Source organism: Dromaius novaehollandiae, chromosome 7, assembly GCF_036370855.1.
Source record: "Dromaius novaehollandiae isolate bDroNov1 chromosome 7, bDroNov1.hap1, whole genome shotgun sequence".
Classification (NCBI taxonomy): Eukaryota; Metazoa; Chordata; class Aves; order Casuariiformes; family Dromaiidae; genus Dromaius; species Dromaius novaehollandiae.
Genome location: NC_088104.1, coordinates 14,773,410 through 14,788,713, shown reverse-complemented (window position 1 = coordinate 14,788,713; position 15,304 = coordinate 14,773,410). Strand labels below are relative to the sequence as shown.

General features: G+C 39.2%; 1 protein-coding gene across 5 annotated transcripts in view; it reads left to right on the top strand.

The window, feature by feature from the left end:
• The window catches only part of EPB41L5 (erythrocyte membrane protein band 4.1 like 5), a 64,496-nt gene that overhangs the window by 43,791 nt on the left and 5,401 nt on the right, over positions 1-15,304 (top strand). For 3 of the 5 annotated variants that reach the window (XM_026118409.2, XM_064514724.1, XM_026118410.2), the window contains exons 17-25: positions 1,646-1,812; positions 2,743-2,837; positions 8,373-8,501; positions 9,276-9,337; positions 9,960-10,067; positions 12,094-12,187; positions 13,099-13,176; positions 14,044-14,085; positions 14,551-14,684. In XM_026118409.2, coding sequence (XP_025974194.1) covers positions 1,646-1,812; positions 2,743-2,837; positions 8,373-8,501; positions 9,276-9,337; positions 9,960-10,067; positions 12,094-12,187; positions 13,099-13,176; positions 14,044-14,085; positions 14,551-14,684 — 909 coding nt within the window. The remainder of the gene's footprint in view (positions 1-1,645; positions 1,813-2,742; positions 2,838-8,372; positions 8,502-9,275; positions 9,338-9,959; positions 10,068-12,093; positions 12,188-13,098; positions 13,177-14,043; positions 14,086-14,550; positions 14,685-15,304) is intronic. The other 2 variants (XM_064514725.1, XM_064514726.1) reach the window with 2 other exon arrangements.

Sequence of the window (15,304 nt, the reverse complement as noted above, 5' to 3'; positions counted from 1 at the left end):
TGTCTAGTAAATACTGTTGCAGTTGTCACTGGGGAAAAGGGGATGGTGTAATTATAGCAATTTTCTAATGGAGATCAATTCCACTTCTCATCCATTTTCTCTCCAGTGTGCTACAGTGCTTCTTTCAACATGTCATGACCTCAGGACCTATATGCTCACTGTAGGCAAAATTTTAAAATTGTATACAAGTTGTCATACTAGACATTTGGGAGGCTATTTAGAGAAATCTGTCAGAGAATACAGAGAGAAGTGTTGGCGTTGTGGAGATTTGAAAGCACATTTCACTTCCATGCACGGGTAGCCTCTGAGAGTAAGATAAGGGAATTCAGTCTCACTTTCTTCCTTGTCTTAATTGGAAGAACATCTGTTCCCATTAATCAATTCTAAAAATTGAAATTCTCTGTATTCATCATTCCATCCTTGCAAGACTATTTGCTGCCTGCTATTTCCCATTAGTGGTGGACAGAGAGGCTACACAGTAGATGGAAAATTTTCATATTTTTTGCTTTGCTTGCAGCTTCTCTACTCATTCCACTGCTTAGAGAATCAAGCAAGTGATCACCATTTGCCTTAGAGCAAATAATGGTCTTAAGATGATAGTACATTGTTAGTATTGAAACAGTGATATCCTATAATCTGTTACAGAAGTATATATTTAACATTGGAAGAATTCTTCTGGGTGCTTGAGCTGAAGGGTTTTTTTTTCCTGGAGCCTCTAGTGACAACACGACACAGGACTGCTTCCAAATTCCAGGGGATGGAGGGAGGGGAAGGGGCATTAACCCCTTAGTGATGAACGAGAAGCTGGTCTACAGCTGGTAGGAGGTTTATCTATGCATAACGGTAAGTTCTGTTGCAGTCAGTATTTAATCATTTTCATAGTTGTGACATAATTTCAAAAGTGATAGATTTTCTTCTCAAACCAGTATTTTAACTAGATATAGCCTTATGCTCTGCATCTTTCTGCCTTCTGTTCTGTTTACCACTATTACTGAATGAAGTGCTGTACAAAAAAAAAAAAAAGCTTTTTGTAAACAGTATCAATTTCCCTTTCCCCCAACTTTTCTTTTTCTCAGGTAAAATGCTAAAATGTAGCTTAAGTTTACTAGAAAAGATTCAGATGCTTATTCCAAAAAGATGCATGTACCAGATTAAAATTTACCTGTTTCTTGAAAGAAGGAGAATCAACTTGTGTTATAAAAGTAAATAGAAATGATGTAAATCAGTGCATACTTGCCTTTGGAAGGAGTTTTGAGTATACGTGCTGGGTAGGATTTGCTTGTGATTGCTTGAAGGTTCACTCTCTTGCAATCCGATTGCTGTGTTGAAGTTTACACATCATGAAGAGATTTTCTCAGTGACTTTCTTCTATCTCTTCACTTTTTCTACCGCAACATGATGAAGAAACAGAAAATGTGGACCTGTTCTCTGTGATGAAGTCAGTTCTTAGAGACTCGAATAGCTCCTGTTTTTTTCACTCACCGGCAGCTAGTGTCTGTTAGTTACCAGAAACAGTTTTTACAGAATGTGTCTGGTTATCAGTAAATAGCTTGAAAAAGAGATTGTGCATGTTAAAGCTTTTTCCTTTATCACAAGAGTGGTAATATGATTCTTCCTCTATCTGCCCATCTTTCTGCCTTTGCAGCGTACCTCTTGTCGATTTACTAGACAGCGAGGAGTTGCCAGAAACTTGTGTTGATGATGCCATAGGCCATCCAGTAGCTGGCTTGACAACAGGAGTTTCAGAAGAGTCTGCTGGTTGCCCTCATCCTGGCACAAAGGAAACTGCTGTTGAAAGAGCAGACTCTGATCGTAAGAGAATTTACAGATTTTTTCCTATTATCATGACATACCTGGGGTCAAAGTTAACTGATTAGATAATTATGAGGCTGTTCCCTTACAAAAATCTGAAAAAGTTTGAGAGCGGTCACTTCGACAATGCGTATAAGGATGATTTTACCTCCTCGCACTGGAGCGCAGCTCCCTCTAGTACATGAAGTAGTGCATCTAGAAGTTCAGCTGAAGTCCTATACCAAAATGTTAATGAATCGTCTTTCAGGAGAGCCTATTTCACAAGCAGACTTCTCTCTGTGAGATTTCTACCCTTGCTATCCGTGTATCTACTAGACTGCCCTTACTTAACACCACCAAACAACAGGAACCACCTTGTAAAGGCTCTCTTTAGCAGATTCAGGTCACTTTGCTGTACCATGCATGATAATTATTTCATGCTCCCACTGGCTAATAGAATTCTGCCTTTTCTGATTTTACTGTATTACGGTATTTTGCCACAAATTATTCCAGAGCTGCGTAAGACATTTGCAGGATTTAAATTCATGATAGTTAGGACAACAGAGTTGGTCAGCTCTGGCCTGTTTCAGCTGGAAGCAGCTTATTTCCAAGGACAAAGGGTACAAAGGGAAATAGTCGCAGTCCTTGGCAAGATCTGAGTTTAGCCACAAATAAAGTACAGCCATCTGAGCAACTAACTCTTGCTGTTTGCTGGCTCATTATGAGGATGGCTGGATAAATGAACTTGCAGTAGTGCAGAATGATCTGGTAAGGTATATGGAACCTGTAGACATGAAAATTGCATTAAAGGTTGAACAAGTAGCTTTTTTTTTTTCCTGTGCTAGTCCATATCTTTAAAACCTGTGCCTTTAGGGTTTGGGAAGAATGCAAGTTACAAGTCAAATAACCTCTTGCTAATGAGTAGAGTTATTTCTTTTCTGTCTTTTTCAGCATTTGAAGACACGATCCTAAAGCTGAAACAGCTGGAGACAGAGCACAGCAGCCCTATACCCATTGCCCGTCCCAACGTAAACATAAATGTACAGGTACTTGGGTTTCATTCCTCCTTCTAGGGTCACAGAGATTTGTTCAGATAATTCTGAAAAAATTTCTGCTTAACCTGTTCCATTTGCAAGATTTTTAGAAATGTAAGTGATATTAGGGAAAAGTAAAGCAAATACAAGTACTTTGTTATATATAAACCTCTGCATGAGATTGGGGTTGGGGGGATTGGGGTGCACATGTGTGCATGAATACTGCAGCTTGGTGACATTTTCTAAAATCATTGGGAATAACAGGCTTGAACAGTTGAGATATTCCTCTTATTTTTTTTTTTCCGTAGGTTATATATATATAGTTCATCCTCTTTTTTCTGAGGTAGTGGGCTTCTGGTGTTTTTTTCTTTTTCCCTGCCCTGTCCCGTGTGGTAAGTCTTGTAGAACTTTTGTTTTGACTTTGTTAAGGTAAGGTTGCTGGCGATCAGTCCCTCCTATTAAGTAAGTCGTTTTTACCAGCTCCTTGAAACAGGTGTTAGTGGAGATTGTGTTTACATAGAGAGGAATGGTGTGGTTTGATGTAGTACACTCAAAAATCCGTTTGAGCAAGTCGGGCTGCGTTTCCCCAGGCAGCTGAGCCAATCTAACAGCTTCACTGCTCTGAAGAGGGGAGGACTCTCTTCCCCCTCGTTCCTCTTTGCTTTTCCTTCCCTGGCTTCCCTCTCTCCTCTGCTGCCTCCAGGAATCACTGCATGTTTCAGTGAACCAGTGTAATTACAGAATGACAGAAAACTATTTGTTTGGCCTCTTTTTTTGTTTTTTGTTAGTACTTTTTCTGGTTTTTGAAGTTGTGAGTTAAATAGGCTTATGGAGAGGCCAAGCTGAAAATAAGCAGTGCTAGTAGAAGGGAATGGAGGGACCAGGATCTTCCCTTATAGCGGCAGTGAACTTTTGGGGATTCACTGCAGAGAACTGCACCTGTAGAGGGTATGCTTTGCAGAAAAGCCAGGGCACGGGGCTATGGTTTATAAGATTTTAGCACAGTGGAAAGGTACTTAAAGTAGACGGATCACACTGATGTGTGATTTGTTTGGCTTCTCACCTTTTGTATGTGACAGCTTTTTGGTTTGGTTTGTTGGTGGTTTTTCAAAGAATTTGGTATTTATTTTTCCCTCCAGGTTCCACTGTAAATAAATCCGATTTAAAAAAGCAATTCAGTCCTCTTATGCTGTGCTAAAACTTTAGGTTGCTTATTACGTTTCGAATAAAAAGAGAGTGTAAAACAACTTGCAGCATTATCTCTGTATTTACTACTGTCCCTTGCAGCAACGCCTGAGGATTTATCTACCTTCTGGTGAAGTGGTGATTTTCTTGTTCCCTCAGCAGTAAAATGAGTCAGGTTGTGAGAGTGGTTTTTCATAGTGCATGTCTGGGCTAGGCCCATTCCTAGGCATTTGTTTCCCCTCTTATTCTGAGAAAGGGCTTTTGTTCTGGTGTGCTTGTTGCTACAGGCTGCTTTGCTCACGTCCCCTTTAAGGGCTGTTGTCCGGGATGGCTTGTGTACCTTTCTGCTTGGTGACTGCATTACAAAGATTACCACGTCTCTAAGAAGATTATCCTATAGGTCTTGTTATGCCAAAACACTGCCTCAGCATAAACTAGAGCAAGTGTACACAGCTTATTTCAGAGTATCGTTGCCTGCTGAGCTCCGTTTTAGTTTGAACAGAGAGACAAAAACAATCTGTAGTTTAAACTACAGTTTAAAGAGAGTATGGAACAAAAGTGTATTAATCATTTTTAAAACATAGCTGGATTCCTGTAAGGAGCTAATCTAACAAACAGCTGCTAATACAGTGCAATCACAGTCATCCAGCTGTCATGTGAGATGCTGAGTAACTTTGGATAATAGAGGTTACAGATGCTGGCGTGATATGACCCTGGTTAGAGAGCAAGAATATTTGCATGACTGAGAAATAGGTGCTCTATGGATCAACAGTACACCAGTATGATTCTTTCTTTTGGAAGCAAAGACATCAGCAACTTTTAGGAAGTGCAAATTGCGTCCTGAAAACTTAAAGTATGTTATCAGTGGTTTTCCTCAGGTGGAAAAGAGCAAACAAAGCTTTTCAGCCTCTGGGATGTAGCTTACCAAGTGGCTACTTAAGAATGATGTTTAAAAAGGTAGACTAAGATTGGAGAATGTCTCTGTATACTTCAAATTCTGCAGGGTTCAGATTGCAAAGGCAGGTAGGTTACAGTTGATAGGCGCTTGCCAGATGAGCACTCGCCCAGTTGTGATTAGAGATAAAGATTAATCATTTGGAAGTGAATTCTGAAAAGAGCAACCTGAGAATAAACCTTAAAAACACTTAATTTCCCTGTTTTTGAAGGCTGCTTTAAAAAAAAATCCACACACGGGATTTGTTACAGAATGTGCTTCTTGGTATGTAGTTTCACGCATGTAGTTTCACTGTTAATTTACTCTTTAAAGGAGGTGGTTCTGTTGTCTTTTTCTGACTGAACAGAATGGGATAATATATTACTATTGACTGCTATGTATCAACTGAAACCTTAAAAGGGGCTTAACCCTTGGAGTTTGCTGTTATTCCAGCTGAACACGGTGTTCTCTCTGGAGGTGTGCAGTTGCAGATTTCAGCATGTCTAATATCCCTCGAGTTTTACCAATGCATTAAATACCTCTCTATGTAGAAAGAGTTACAGCCCATAAAAGATGTAATGAAATGCATCAGTAGAAAGTGTTAATTCACTGCGTAGGAAAGTAGAGCTGTATCTTGAACTTCATAAGTGACTCTGTCCGCTGCCAATGAACTGTTCAGTTACGTTAATTAAAAATCTTGAACTTTTTTTCTTCAGAGATGGCCTGCTAGCATCATCTTTCCGTAATTCTATACTTGCAGAAACTCTTGATTGATTTCTTTGGTAGGGAAATATTTATCTAGCCTTCCCTGCTCTTTTAGAAAGGGAGAAGCCTTTCTAGAATGCGAATTAGGAAAGGTGGAATGAATGGCTTTATTCTTCCTAGCTGTGCTCTGCCAAATGCTGCTGGAATGGAAGCATGCAACTTTGTCACTGCCAGGCTTTCACTAGCACAGTGCCTAGATCTGACAAAAGAGAGCAAATAACTCTTAAATACACAAGCGCTCCACTTTCATCAGCTTCTAAAGTGAAATGAACAATAAAAAGTTAACCCTATTTGCCTGTATTTTCAATCTGTTCCAAAGTTAGAAGGGCGAGTGTACAAGGCTTTCTTTTTTTTCTGAATTTGTTGCAATCTTTGAACGCTTGGGGGTTGCTCCAAAATGTGAATATAGTAGACTTTATCTCTCTTGATGGAGAGATTTTCAGTGGCACCAGAAACATTGCTCAAAAGCACAGAGGATTGGGATCACGCGTCCTGCTGCCGCCTTTAATCTTTCCTTCTGTTTTGACGTCACTGCTTAGCTCCATATACAGAAACAGTGCAGTGGACTGAAGGATAAAGTACAAATATGTTTCGTCCAGTACATGGAAACAGTAAGAATTGGAAATGAGCTAGAATATTGACAAACTGCAGCAGCCTTATTGTTTTAAGTGACCATTAAACATCTTGTAAATTAGACATCTTAAGGAACTGTCAGGTGCCAAATGCTTTCTCATCTATTGTGTGCTCTTTCCTTTAAAAAAACCAAAATCATCATAATCAAATTGACTTCTTTTAGACTGGCACTGGACCAGTGTTTTGGGAATCCCTTGCAAGGACTGTTACATACAGTATCCAGTTCAGTAAGCCCCAGTGTAAGGAGTTAAAAGTGTTTAGTGCTGCAATAGTACAAATAATAATTCAGTTTTAATTATCACAGACTTTTGGCAATTCCAGTAGCTTCTGTAAAATAAAAACACTTAAAATGTTTAATAAATAATTGTTTTGTTAGCATTCGTGAATTTTGTGAGTGTATGTCTCTTAATATCTGGTAGCAATAGTCATTAGCAACACTGGTGTTTTTTCTTAATATCTACTTCTGTTGACAGTGATCCCTTACAATTTTGCAAAGGTCTGTATTCATTGCTGACTGTGGCCAAAATTTAAAAATGGGTTCTCCTTCACATAGTCTCAGAAGTCCCTATTTGGATACCCAAAGAGGTTATTTGGAAGGAGACAAGAAGAGGAAATGCTTTCGCCCTCCCTAGAGACTGAATACCTAGAAGTTCTCACTAGTATTTCCAATGAGTGAAAAAAGTTAGAAGTGGAGGATAGCTGGTTAGGAGACAGGTATTCACCTTTTTTAACTCACCTTCCCATATCCTTTTTATTTTTACTTTCTGCTCTCTCTCCATGCAATGGGCTTCCTTCCTTCTGGATACACTGCAATTCATGCAACTAGAAATCTAGCTGGAATTTGCCCCTTGTAGGAACAGAGCATTTGCCTTGAGGAAGGAGGCTGCTTTATCCAGTAATTGGTATATGGTGAGGAAAGTAGGACTCTGTCTCCCCCTGCTGAGTTATACCCTGAGAAGAAAGGTCACAAGGTTTAGTTTCCACTCAGTTAATTAATTTCTGCCAGTAATCAAATAGCAATTAGTAGATTGAGTGCTTAAATAACATTTTATAATTAAGAAATAGAACACACAACAAATTACGCCATATTGAAAAGGTGTCTCATTTTTAATTGTTCTCAGAATATATCTGACTGCCAGGTTGCTCTGGTATGATTAGTGATGGGAGAGGTATTAAATAATATATTAAGCTGTTATTCTAATTTATGAGTGGCTTTTAAGGTAAAAATCTCCCTAATTTGCTTTTAACTCATACTGAAGATATACCCATATAAGATGGTGGCTGCTGTATCGATGTAAACGTTTTGTTAAAATAAATAGGATTTAAAGCCCAGCTATACTTAAAAGCTACATCAGGTCAAGCGATGACTAATTACATATGGTCATGCTCAGAGGATGTATATACAGTGTGGTCATTTGTTTATGTAGCAGCCTAGCTCCTCCTTTTCAAGACTTTTAATTACAAAGTTCTGCTCAGAACAGGTGAAAGAGGACTTGTATCAGTATGCTAATAATCAAATTTTATGATGAAAACACAATATTTAGAATAATAACTCTTTTCTTCCCCCCAAGAACAGAGCCTTGTCCTATGCAGCCTGGGCAATAGGATCCTAAGAGGATAGAGCTGAATGGAGAACTGAGGTCTGAGATGATGCATTTGGCTCAGTGATTCGTCTCAAATCTCTGCCTCTTTCTGCCAGATTTTTGAAGCAAAACTCTTTGATCTTGAATCACTAAAATCTATTGCAAATTTAGGGTCCACTGCCATTCAGTTTTTACTGTATTTTTAGCACAATGCTTTGCATCTGCATTTTTAAGCATCACACTTTTTTTTTTTTTTTTTTTACTTTGTATTTTGCTGTAATTTTACAATTAAGTTCTGAAATAAAGAATAAATTGCTCTATTTTTTCAGGATAGTTCTGCTTATTTTCCTCTCACTTGGGACTTTGTTGTTATTTAGAGATGTTAGTGACTTCAGCTCAGCTTTTTCCATGTGGGAACTGCTTCTAATGGAAATTTTCCATGTCTAGGATGAAGTGGTAAAGTTGACAGATAAATGTCTTAACAATACAATTGAGAGCCCAATACCAGTGGCAACATGGCTTCCAGCAGATATCAAAAGCAATATCCTGAAGGCCCAGGCAGAGACAGGACACAAGGTAAACACCCAACTGATAAAGACTTAGCCATTCTCAAATGTTTTATTTTGGAACCAGTCATGAGGGGACACCATTAATAAAGCTCAGCAGATGTTCTGAGATGTTTGGCACTCTTCAGTTGCCTGGTGTTGGAAGAAGACCAACCGTGAGGTTGGTCCAATGGCCAAGGTCTAAACACTGGTAGCGTAAGGGAGCGTTTCAGGAGAAATATGCTGACCACACTGCAGGCTGAGGCTTACATCTTTTAAGTCTTTTTTTTTTTTTTTTTTTTTTTTTTAACAGGCAATAGACAGAAGCTGTAATATGAGAAATGCAAATTAGATATAAGGAGAAATTTCTTCACAATGATGGTGGCCAAATACTGGAACAGGTTGCCGAAAGAGGAATCTCCGTCCTTTGTGATAATCGGAACCTAACTGGGCAAGGCCCAGAGTAACCTAATCTAATTTTGGATTTGGCCCCAATTTGAGTGGGATTGAACCAGATGACCTCCAAAGATTTTCTCTAACCAGAATTATTCTCTGCTTACAGATATACTTCTAGCATGCCCTAATACATTTTATAATAAATAATGATTTTTTTTTTTTTTGGCTACATTGCTGAATTATTTTTTCATTTACACTGAAGTTTTAGAATAGTAGAATTAATGGTAAGTCCATGAGCAGTAGATGAACAGCACACTCTCATGCTGGGAGGGAGGAACTCAACTTTTCTGCTGATACAAAATGGCAGCAGGTATCAAAAATGTATTTTTTTTTTCCATTTTTCTCTCAGGTCACAGGAGAAGACAGCATGACAGGTATCAAGAATTCCAATATTCAGGATGCCGCTGTCAGGTACTGAGTAGAACTGGAAGAAATAGGCAGGATCTAGTTATCCAAGTACAGGATTGAGAATCTGGAGCTCTGGAGTCCTAGTGTTCTGTATGATCTTTCAGTGGCTTAGTGATCATTGAGTTATACCTCTGAAAGAGAGTTTTTAAGTTCACTTTGCTGTTACAGCATAGCTTAACCTGATAAATGTAAAGTGTTTTTGAGATGAAAAATGGCTAGAACTACAGGTGCAAAGTATTGTTATGTACAAGCTAGTCCAGACATTACTTTTTTTCTCCCCTACTTTAATCTGATAAAAGTTGTTTCAGCAGCAGCCCGAAACACTGAAGTCATCTCTGACTCATGAACAACCTCTGTGTGGGAAGGGGGAAGAGTTCTGTTTTTAATAGCTTTTATCAAGTGAAGAAAAAATTCTGTGTACAAAAACCTGTCACTGACAGTTGATTTCCTGTGAATTACTCAAATTCATATGGTTGTTAGTTCCGGATGGATTTCGGGCACAGAAAAAAACTAAAGCATTACAGCATGTAATTTCTTGACCAGTTGCTGAAAAAGAGCATGTATCAGACTTTAAGGAGCACAGAAGGATATTGCAGTGAAGGTGTGTACCCATTCGTTTGTGCAGGAGCATTCCAGCAGGCAAAACCCAGAGCAGTCCCCCAACAACCAGCCCGGGATTTCAAGAACCAAGAGAGCTGCAGAAAGCAATCTCTGCCTCAAACACCATCATTCCGTAAGTGATTCAGGAGAAAAATGTTTCTGGGATAAGGGAACCATATAGAGGTTGGCATGAAAGAGTCTTGAAAAGATGAAGAACAGTTAAGGGTGGCAGGATGAGCTGTCAAACAGGACTTCCATGCTGAGGAGAGGAAGGGAGGAGATAGCTACGTTTGCTTCCGCTATTAACTGTTCTCTCTACATATGCTGCTAGCTTTCTCATGGCTTGGAAAAGTGAATGATTAAAAAAAAAAAAAAAAGATGAAACAGCCAGTACATGAGAATACGATTGTCATTAACATTCTTCTTCAGCCATGTAGTTGCTGATTAAACTGTTTTTAAGGAAAGGGCTAGTCTATATGAAAAAACTTATTATAAAAGCATAGAAATAGAAATGTTCTGAAGGATTTTTTTTTTAATATTGATCTGAAAATCTAAGGATGTAATGTAGTCATAGTGTCTGACAACTGACTGGAAAGCTTAGGCAGGTTAGGAACGTCAGGTCTGGGAGTCAGAAATCCTAGCTAAATTCTGACCTCTGCAGTGGCTGAGTCGTTTTAAAGAGATCATTTAACCTCACTGCCTCTGTCTTCCTCCTGTAAAATGGGAATCATTTGTGTTCTTTGTATTTTAGTACATATTTTAATACATACGTTTGTCACCACATACTGCAATTTTTATTCGTGGTATATTTAATCAGACGGTATCATTTTTATAAATGCTTTATTTAATATTCTGAGATATTTTAGTAAACGAACTTCATTACAGTCACATCCCTGTAACCTCTAGGGAAAACAGTCTGTTAATGAAGATTCTCAGTGGTGCGTATGCTTGTTTAATAGCTGTTGACCTTTCTCTCTAATTCCCCTGTGCATAGACTAAATACTTTAATTACATGTTTAGCTGTGGTGAGAAGTATGTATTCCTTATTTGCTTAATCTCTTGATTCCAAATATGAAAGAGAGCTTTTGTGATTGGCTCACTGTAGTATCTTTATTTCTAAAGGATTTTCGTAGCCTCTTATTAAAGAATAATGTATTTGATTCTAGTATGAGGATTGTGTATGCATTTTTGCAGCTGGCTAAACTGAAATTGGCAGCAGCACAAATTAAAATGAAGGAGTAGCAAATGCAAGGAGTCTTTTGTTCTCGACAGGGCACAAGGTTCTTTTCTCTTTGGTCCATGGTTCCAGTCTGGTTGTAAGTGTTATTTCTCTCTACAAGTAACTCTCATTCCTTTGAACCATATGATTGGTAGGAACCCAAGCTTTAGCTCAGCCACTGTCTCATTTCCAACAACAGGAAGCACCACGTGCTTTGGAGAAAGGTAAAACATACGCAGTCTTCCCTGAAAGTCTCATGCTGAGATTGCCTTCAATGGTAAATCATTTTCTGAAAAGGACTAAACTAGATCACCTTCAAATTCTGCTACTCAGAAATGAAGTATGGTGATGCTCAGCTGCTGTCTCTGTGTGTGTATAAACTTACTATTTTCTTTCAAAGACGGAATAAATCAGATTGATTAAGCATAACTTTCCCATATGCAACTACGTCTAACTAAGCAAGTTTGCTGATGCACCTTCAGTTAGTGTTGCAATGGTTAATCAGTGTAGGCCAGGCCTCAGAGTACGTATCCTAGCAAGTCGTAACGGAATCTTCCAGATCTCTTGAGACAGCTGAAATATCTCACATCCTGCTGCCCTTGGCTCTAAACAGCAAGATGAGAGGATGGCAAGGAAAGCTTTAGTTCTCTGAAGGCAAAGTAAGTGCTGAAAAAGCTCCTTCAAGACTGAAGACACTGATACCATTGGGTCTCTAGGACACCAGCTACATAGCTGTTCTCTGAATCTGTAAAACAGAGCAGTGATCTAGAGGTAGTTGAGTGTTGCAAGGCAATTACTTCAACATGTTCACCAACATCAGTCTTTTGTCTGTCTCACATTGATCTCTAGCTGTGTTTCCAGGCTAAGCTATCAGGAAAGCAGCACCGTGTGTTTCATGCCATCCATGCAGTGCAGTGATGAAAATGTTTTCTCCTTTCAGTAGTGCATTAAATGAGGATAATGCTGCCTCTGACCATGAAGAGTTGCTGATTCCGGCTGATCTGGCTCCAGCTGAAGAGGCTGCCGTTTTAAAGGTATCGCCACCTGTCAGCCCGGGAGGTTTTTGTGTGTTACATTATGAGCTACTGATGCCTTCAGGCCAGCAAAACAGAGCTCGCTGTGTGACTATCATAACATTTACTTTATGATGCTCTTTGCGAATGCAAATACCGAAGAGTGTTTTCTGGTGCACTGTATAGACAGTTCTGAAGTCCATTTCGGATGGTCCTTCCAGGTTGTTTGCCTGGCACTTCTTCTAAACTGATTGATCGTTTTCCTCACACTCGTGCAGAGCCTTTTATATGCCAATGGTAGACAGTAGCGATGACATCTGACATACGCAGTTCCTATCAAAACAATCACAGAGGGAAAAGTTTAAAATTGAATATTCAATTGTTATATTTTGGTTACCTTAAAGATGAGGTAATTTTTTATTAGTCTCCATGAAATGGAGGAGTCAACTTTCCTTTGTCCCTCTCCGAAACAAAAGATGATAGTAACATTGGACTCTGCTGCTATTTCAGCAGACCAAGGGGTTGTTCTGGATCAGTCAAGCAGCATCCCCTTTATCTGTTGTCCCTCTAAACCAGCATTATGTAGTTGATTCCACTGAACTATTACCACTTCATCTCTGAATTCAGAGCCTCAGCTCACAGACTTTGCTGACCTTTGTGCAGAATGGTACTATAATCCATCTGTGCACAGGAATGCTGGGCGGTTTCACAGGTTACATGGCAATGAGATTGTTTCCAGCACGTTGCTGAGAGGTAGTGAAATGAAAAGGCTATTAAAAAAGGTCATATGAAGAGATTTTTAGAAAACAGGCCTGGTGAAAGGGCAGTGTTCATTAAGAACACTGGTCTATAACTCAAGATGCCACTGGAGTACTCAACAGACCTATCTGCTTACTAATGGAAATTCAGTTAATAACTGGTTTATTCCACAGAGCACTCCAGATGACCAGGACGTTTCCTTAACATCACTGACAGAGAATCTGATTGACTTTACAGAAGCCACCCCACGGGTAACTGTATTTCAAAACCAAACTTCTTTCCTCATATGTAGAATGGATTTTACTGTTGACTCTCCTCAAAAGGAAACACTGTCTAGTTACAGACTCTGCTGTGGCTTAGTATCTGTCTATCAGGCTTGTACCTACGGCAATAGAGTGAACTGGTTTCTGCTCTGGATTACTGCACGTAGGCCACATACAACTTCGTAATGGAAGTGAAATAACCTGAATCTGTTTCAAAAGTTACTTTGTATCTGTGCCACAAGAGCTTTTAGTTTTATCTTGGTACACCTGCAGGTGCTAGCCTGCTTATCAGGCTTTTATATAATACTTCAAAAAGTGTGTGTCTGTGTGTGTGTGTATATATATGTATGTATGTATACATATATATTAAAAAAAACCTTCAAAAATAAACTTATAATGCAAGTAAAGGACCATTTTATATAGATAAAAAATCTCTTATAAATTGTGCCAGGAAAAAAGGAGTTATAAGGTATGCACCAAGCAGAAGGGGAAAGAGGAGGATCTTTAAATTGTTTGCAGAAGTGTGCTGTCAGTTAGCTTTGTCCACAAAGCAGAAAGAAAATAATGAGCTCAGCTGTCTTTTGGAAGGGAGTTATATACTGAAACTGGTACCAGTGAGTTTCTGTGACTAACAGAGTATTAGCCATATTCTGTGTGCACACAAATTACCCTTTCGTGTGAAGTCACCTCACCTGTAGCTAATCACTAGCCCTATTCAGAGACATTTTATATGGTCAGGCAGAGTCTGACCAGCAGGAGATGAATATCTGAGATCACTCTGAGGACAATATTGTTCCTAAAATGTTCTCTGTTACTCCAAACCTTTTCTAATGACCATGTCTTTGCTTTTCGTAGGTGTCTTCCCAGCCCACGATAACCCCAAGATGGATAGTGCCAGTGAGTTCTTCAGCCATTCCTCAATGATGATGGAGCGTTTAAGAGCCAGTTTAAAAAAAAGGGGGGTGGTAGTGAAAAAGTTTTTGTCATGGAGAAGAAATAGGAACTTAAGTAAAATGTATCTTGTGTTTATTAAATGGGTGCTATGGTAGTTTTGCGTTTGTAATAATTTAAAAGCCTAATACAATAGTGCAGCAGACCAAAAGGAAAGCAAACTAATCCAGCCTGAATATATCAAACAATATACATATCCTGTTGATATTTAAATATTTAGCTTCATTTTTGCTGTGTTACGTTGTAGGTAAACACCATAAATTTTCTTTAGGGATATCCATGTAGTGAACCCCACCATTGAACTCGACGAGTCTTATTTTTCTGTGTTTTAAATGAACACTTAAAAAACATGCATCTCTTGTTCTGCTTTTTTTTTAATTTCAATTTTCTGTTTCTTTCTCCCCAATTCAGACAGGATTGATTTCCAATGGGCCTTTGGGAATTGACGTTGCCTTGGCTCTGAAGGCAGTGAAAGGCAGCACGGAGGCTCTATCATCACCGGCTGGATTGCCACCATCTCAGCAGACATCTGAAGTCCTCGCAAGGTAGGGTCTCATCAGCACTTCACTTCAGGATGTGTATGGGGCAGAACGGAAGTATGTTCACCTACCACTTCCACTTAAATAGTTATAGTGGTCATTTGGATAGAGTACCTGGTTTTGCTGTGCTGGTAAACTGTGGTTCTGTCTATAGCATTTGAAATTTTATAAATCAATAGAGCAGCCAGAGTTGCTGGAGTTGGAGGAAAATCTGTTGTCATTGTAAGTGCTGTAAAGTAGGTAGTTTTATCATTATCATTTCACTTCAGTTTCTTTCCTTATCTGGTAACATCTTTTAGTACTGGACTAACACTATAGTACAAATGAATTTTCTGAGAAATCTCTTTACAGTATTTCAACCCCTGTTCAAGGGTTTGCTGTTTTTTCCCCCCAGTTATTTCCAATCTGTAAGGAAGTCAGAAAGCAGAAGCTGTAGAAACCTTCTCCCCCACTATCCCTCCTCTGCTGTGCCAGTGAGGCACACTTAGCAGTGACGGTCAGGTGTTTGAGTGAACCTTTTCAGGAAGGGAAGGCTTCTGCAGTCAGGAGGTGGATGGCAGTGAAACTGCTACTGCACTCTGTGAAGCTGATTCAGTTTGCCCTTCTGCACGTCATCCAGTTGAAAG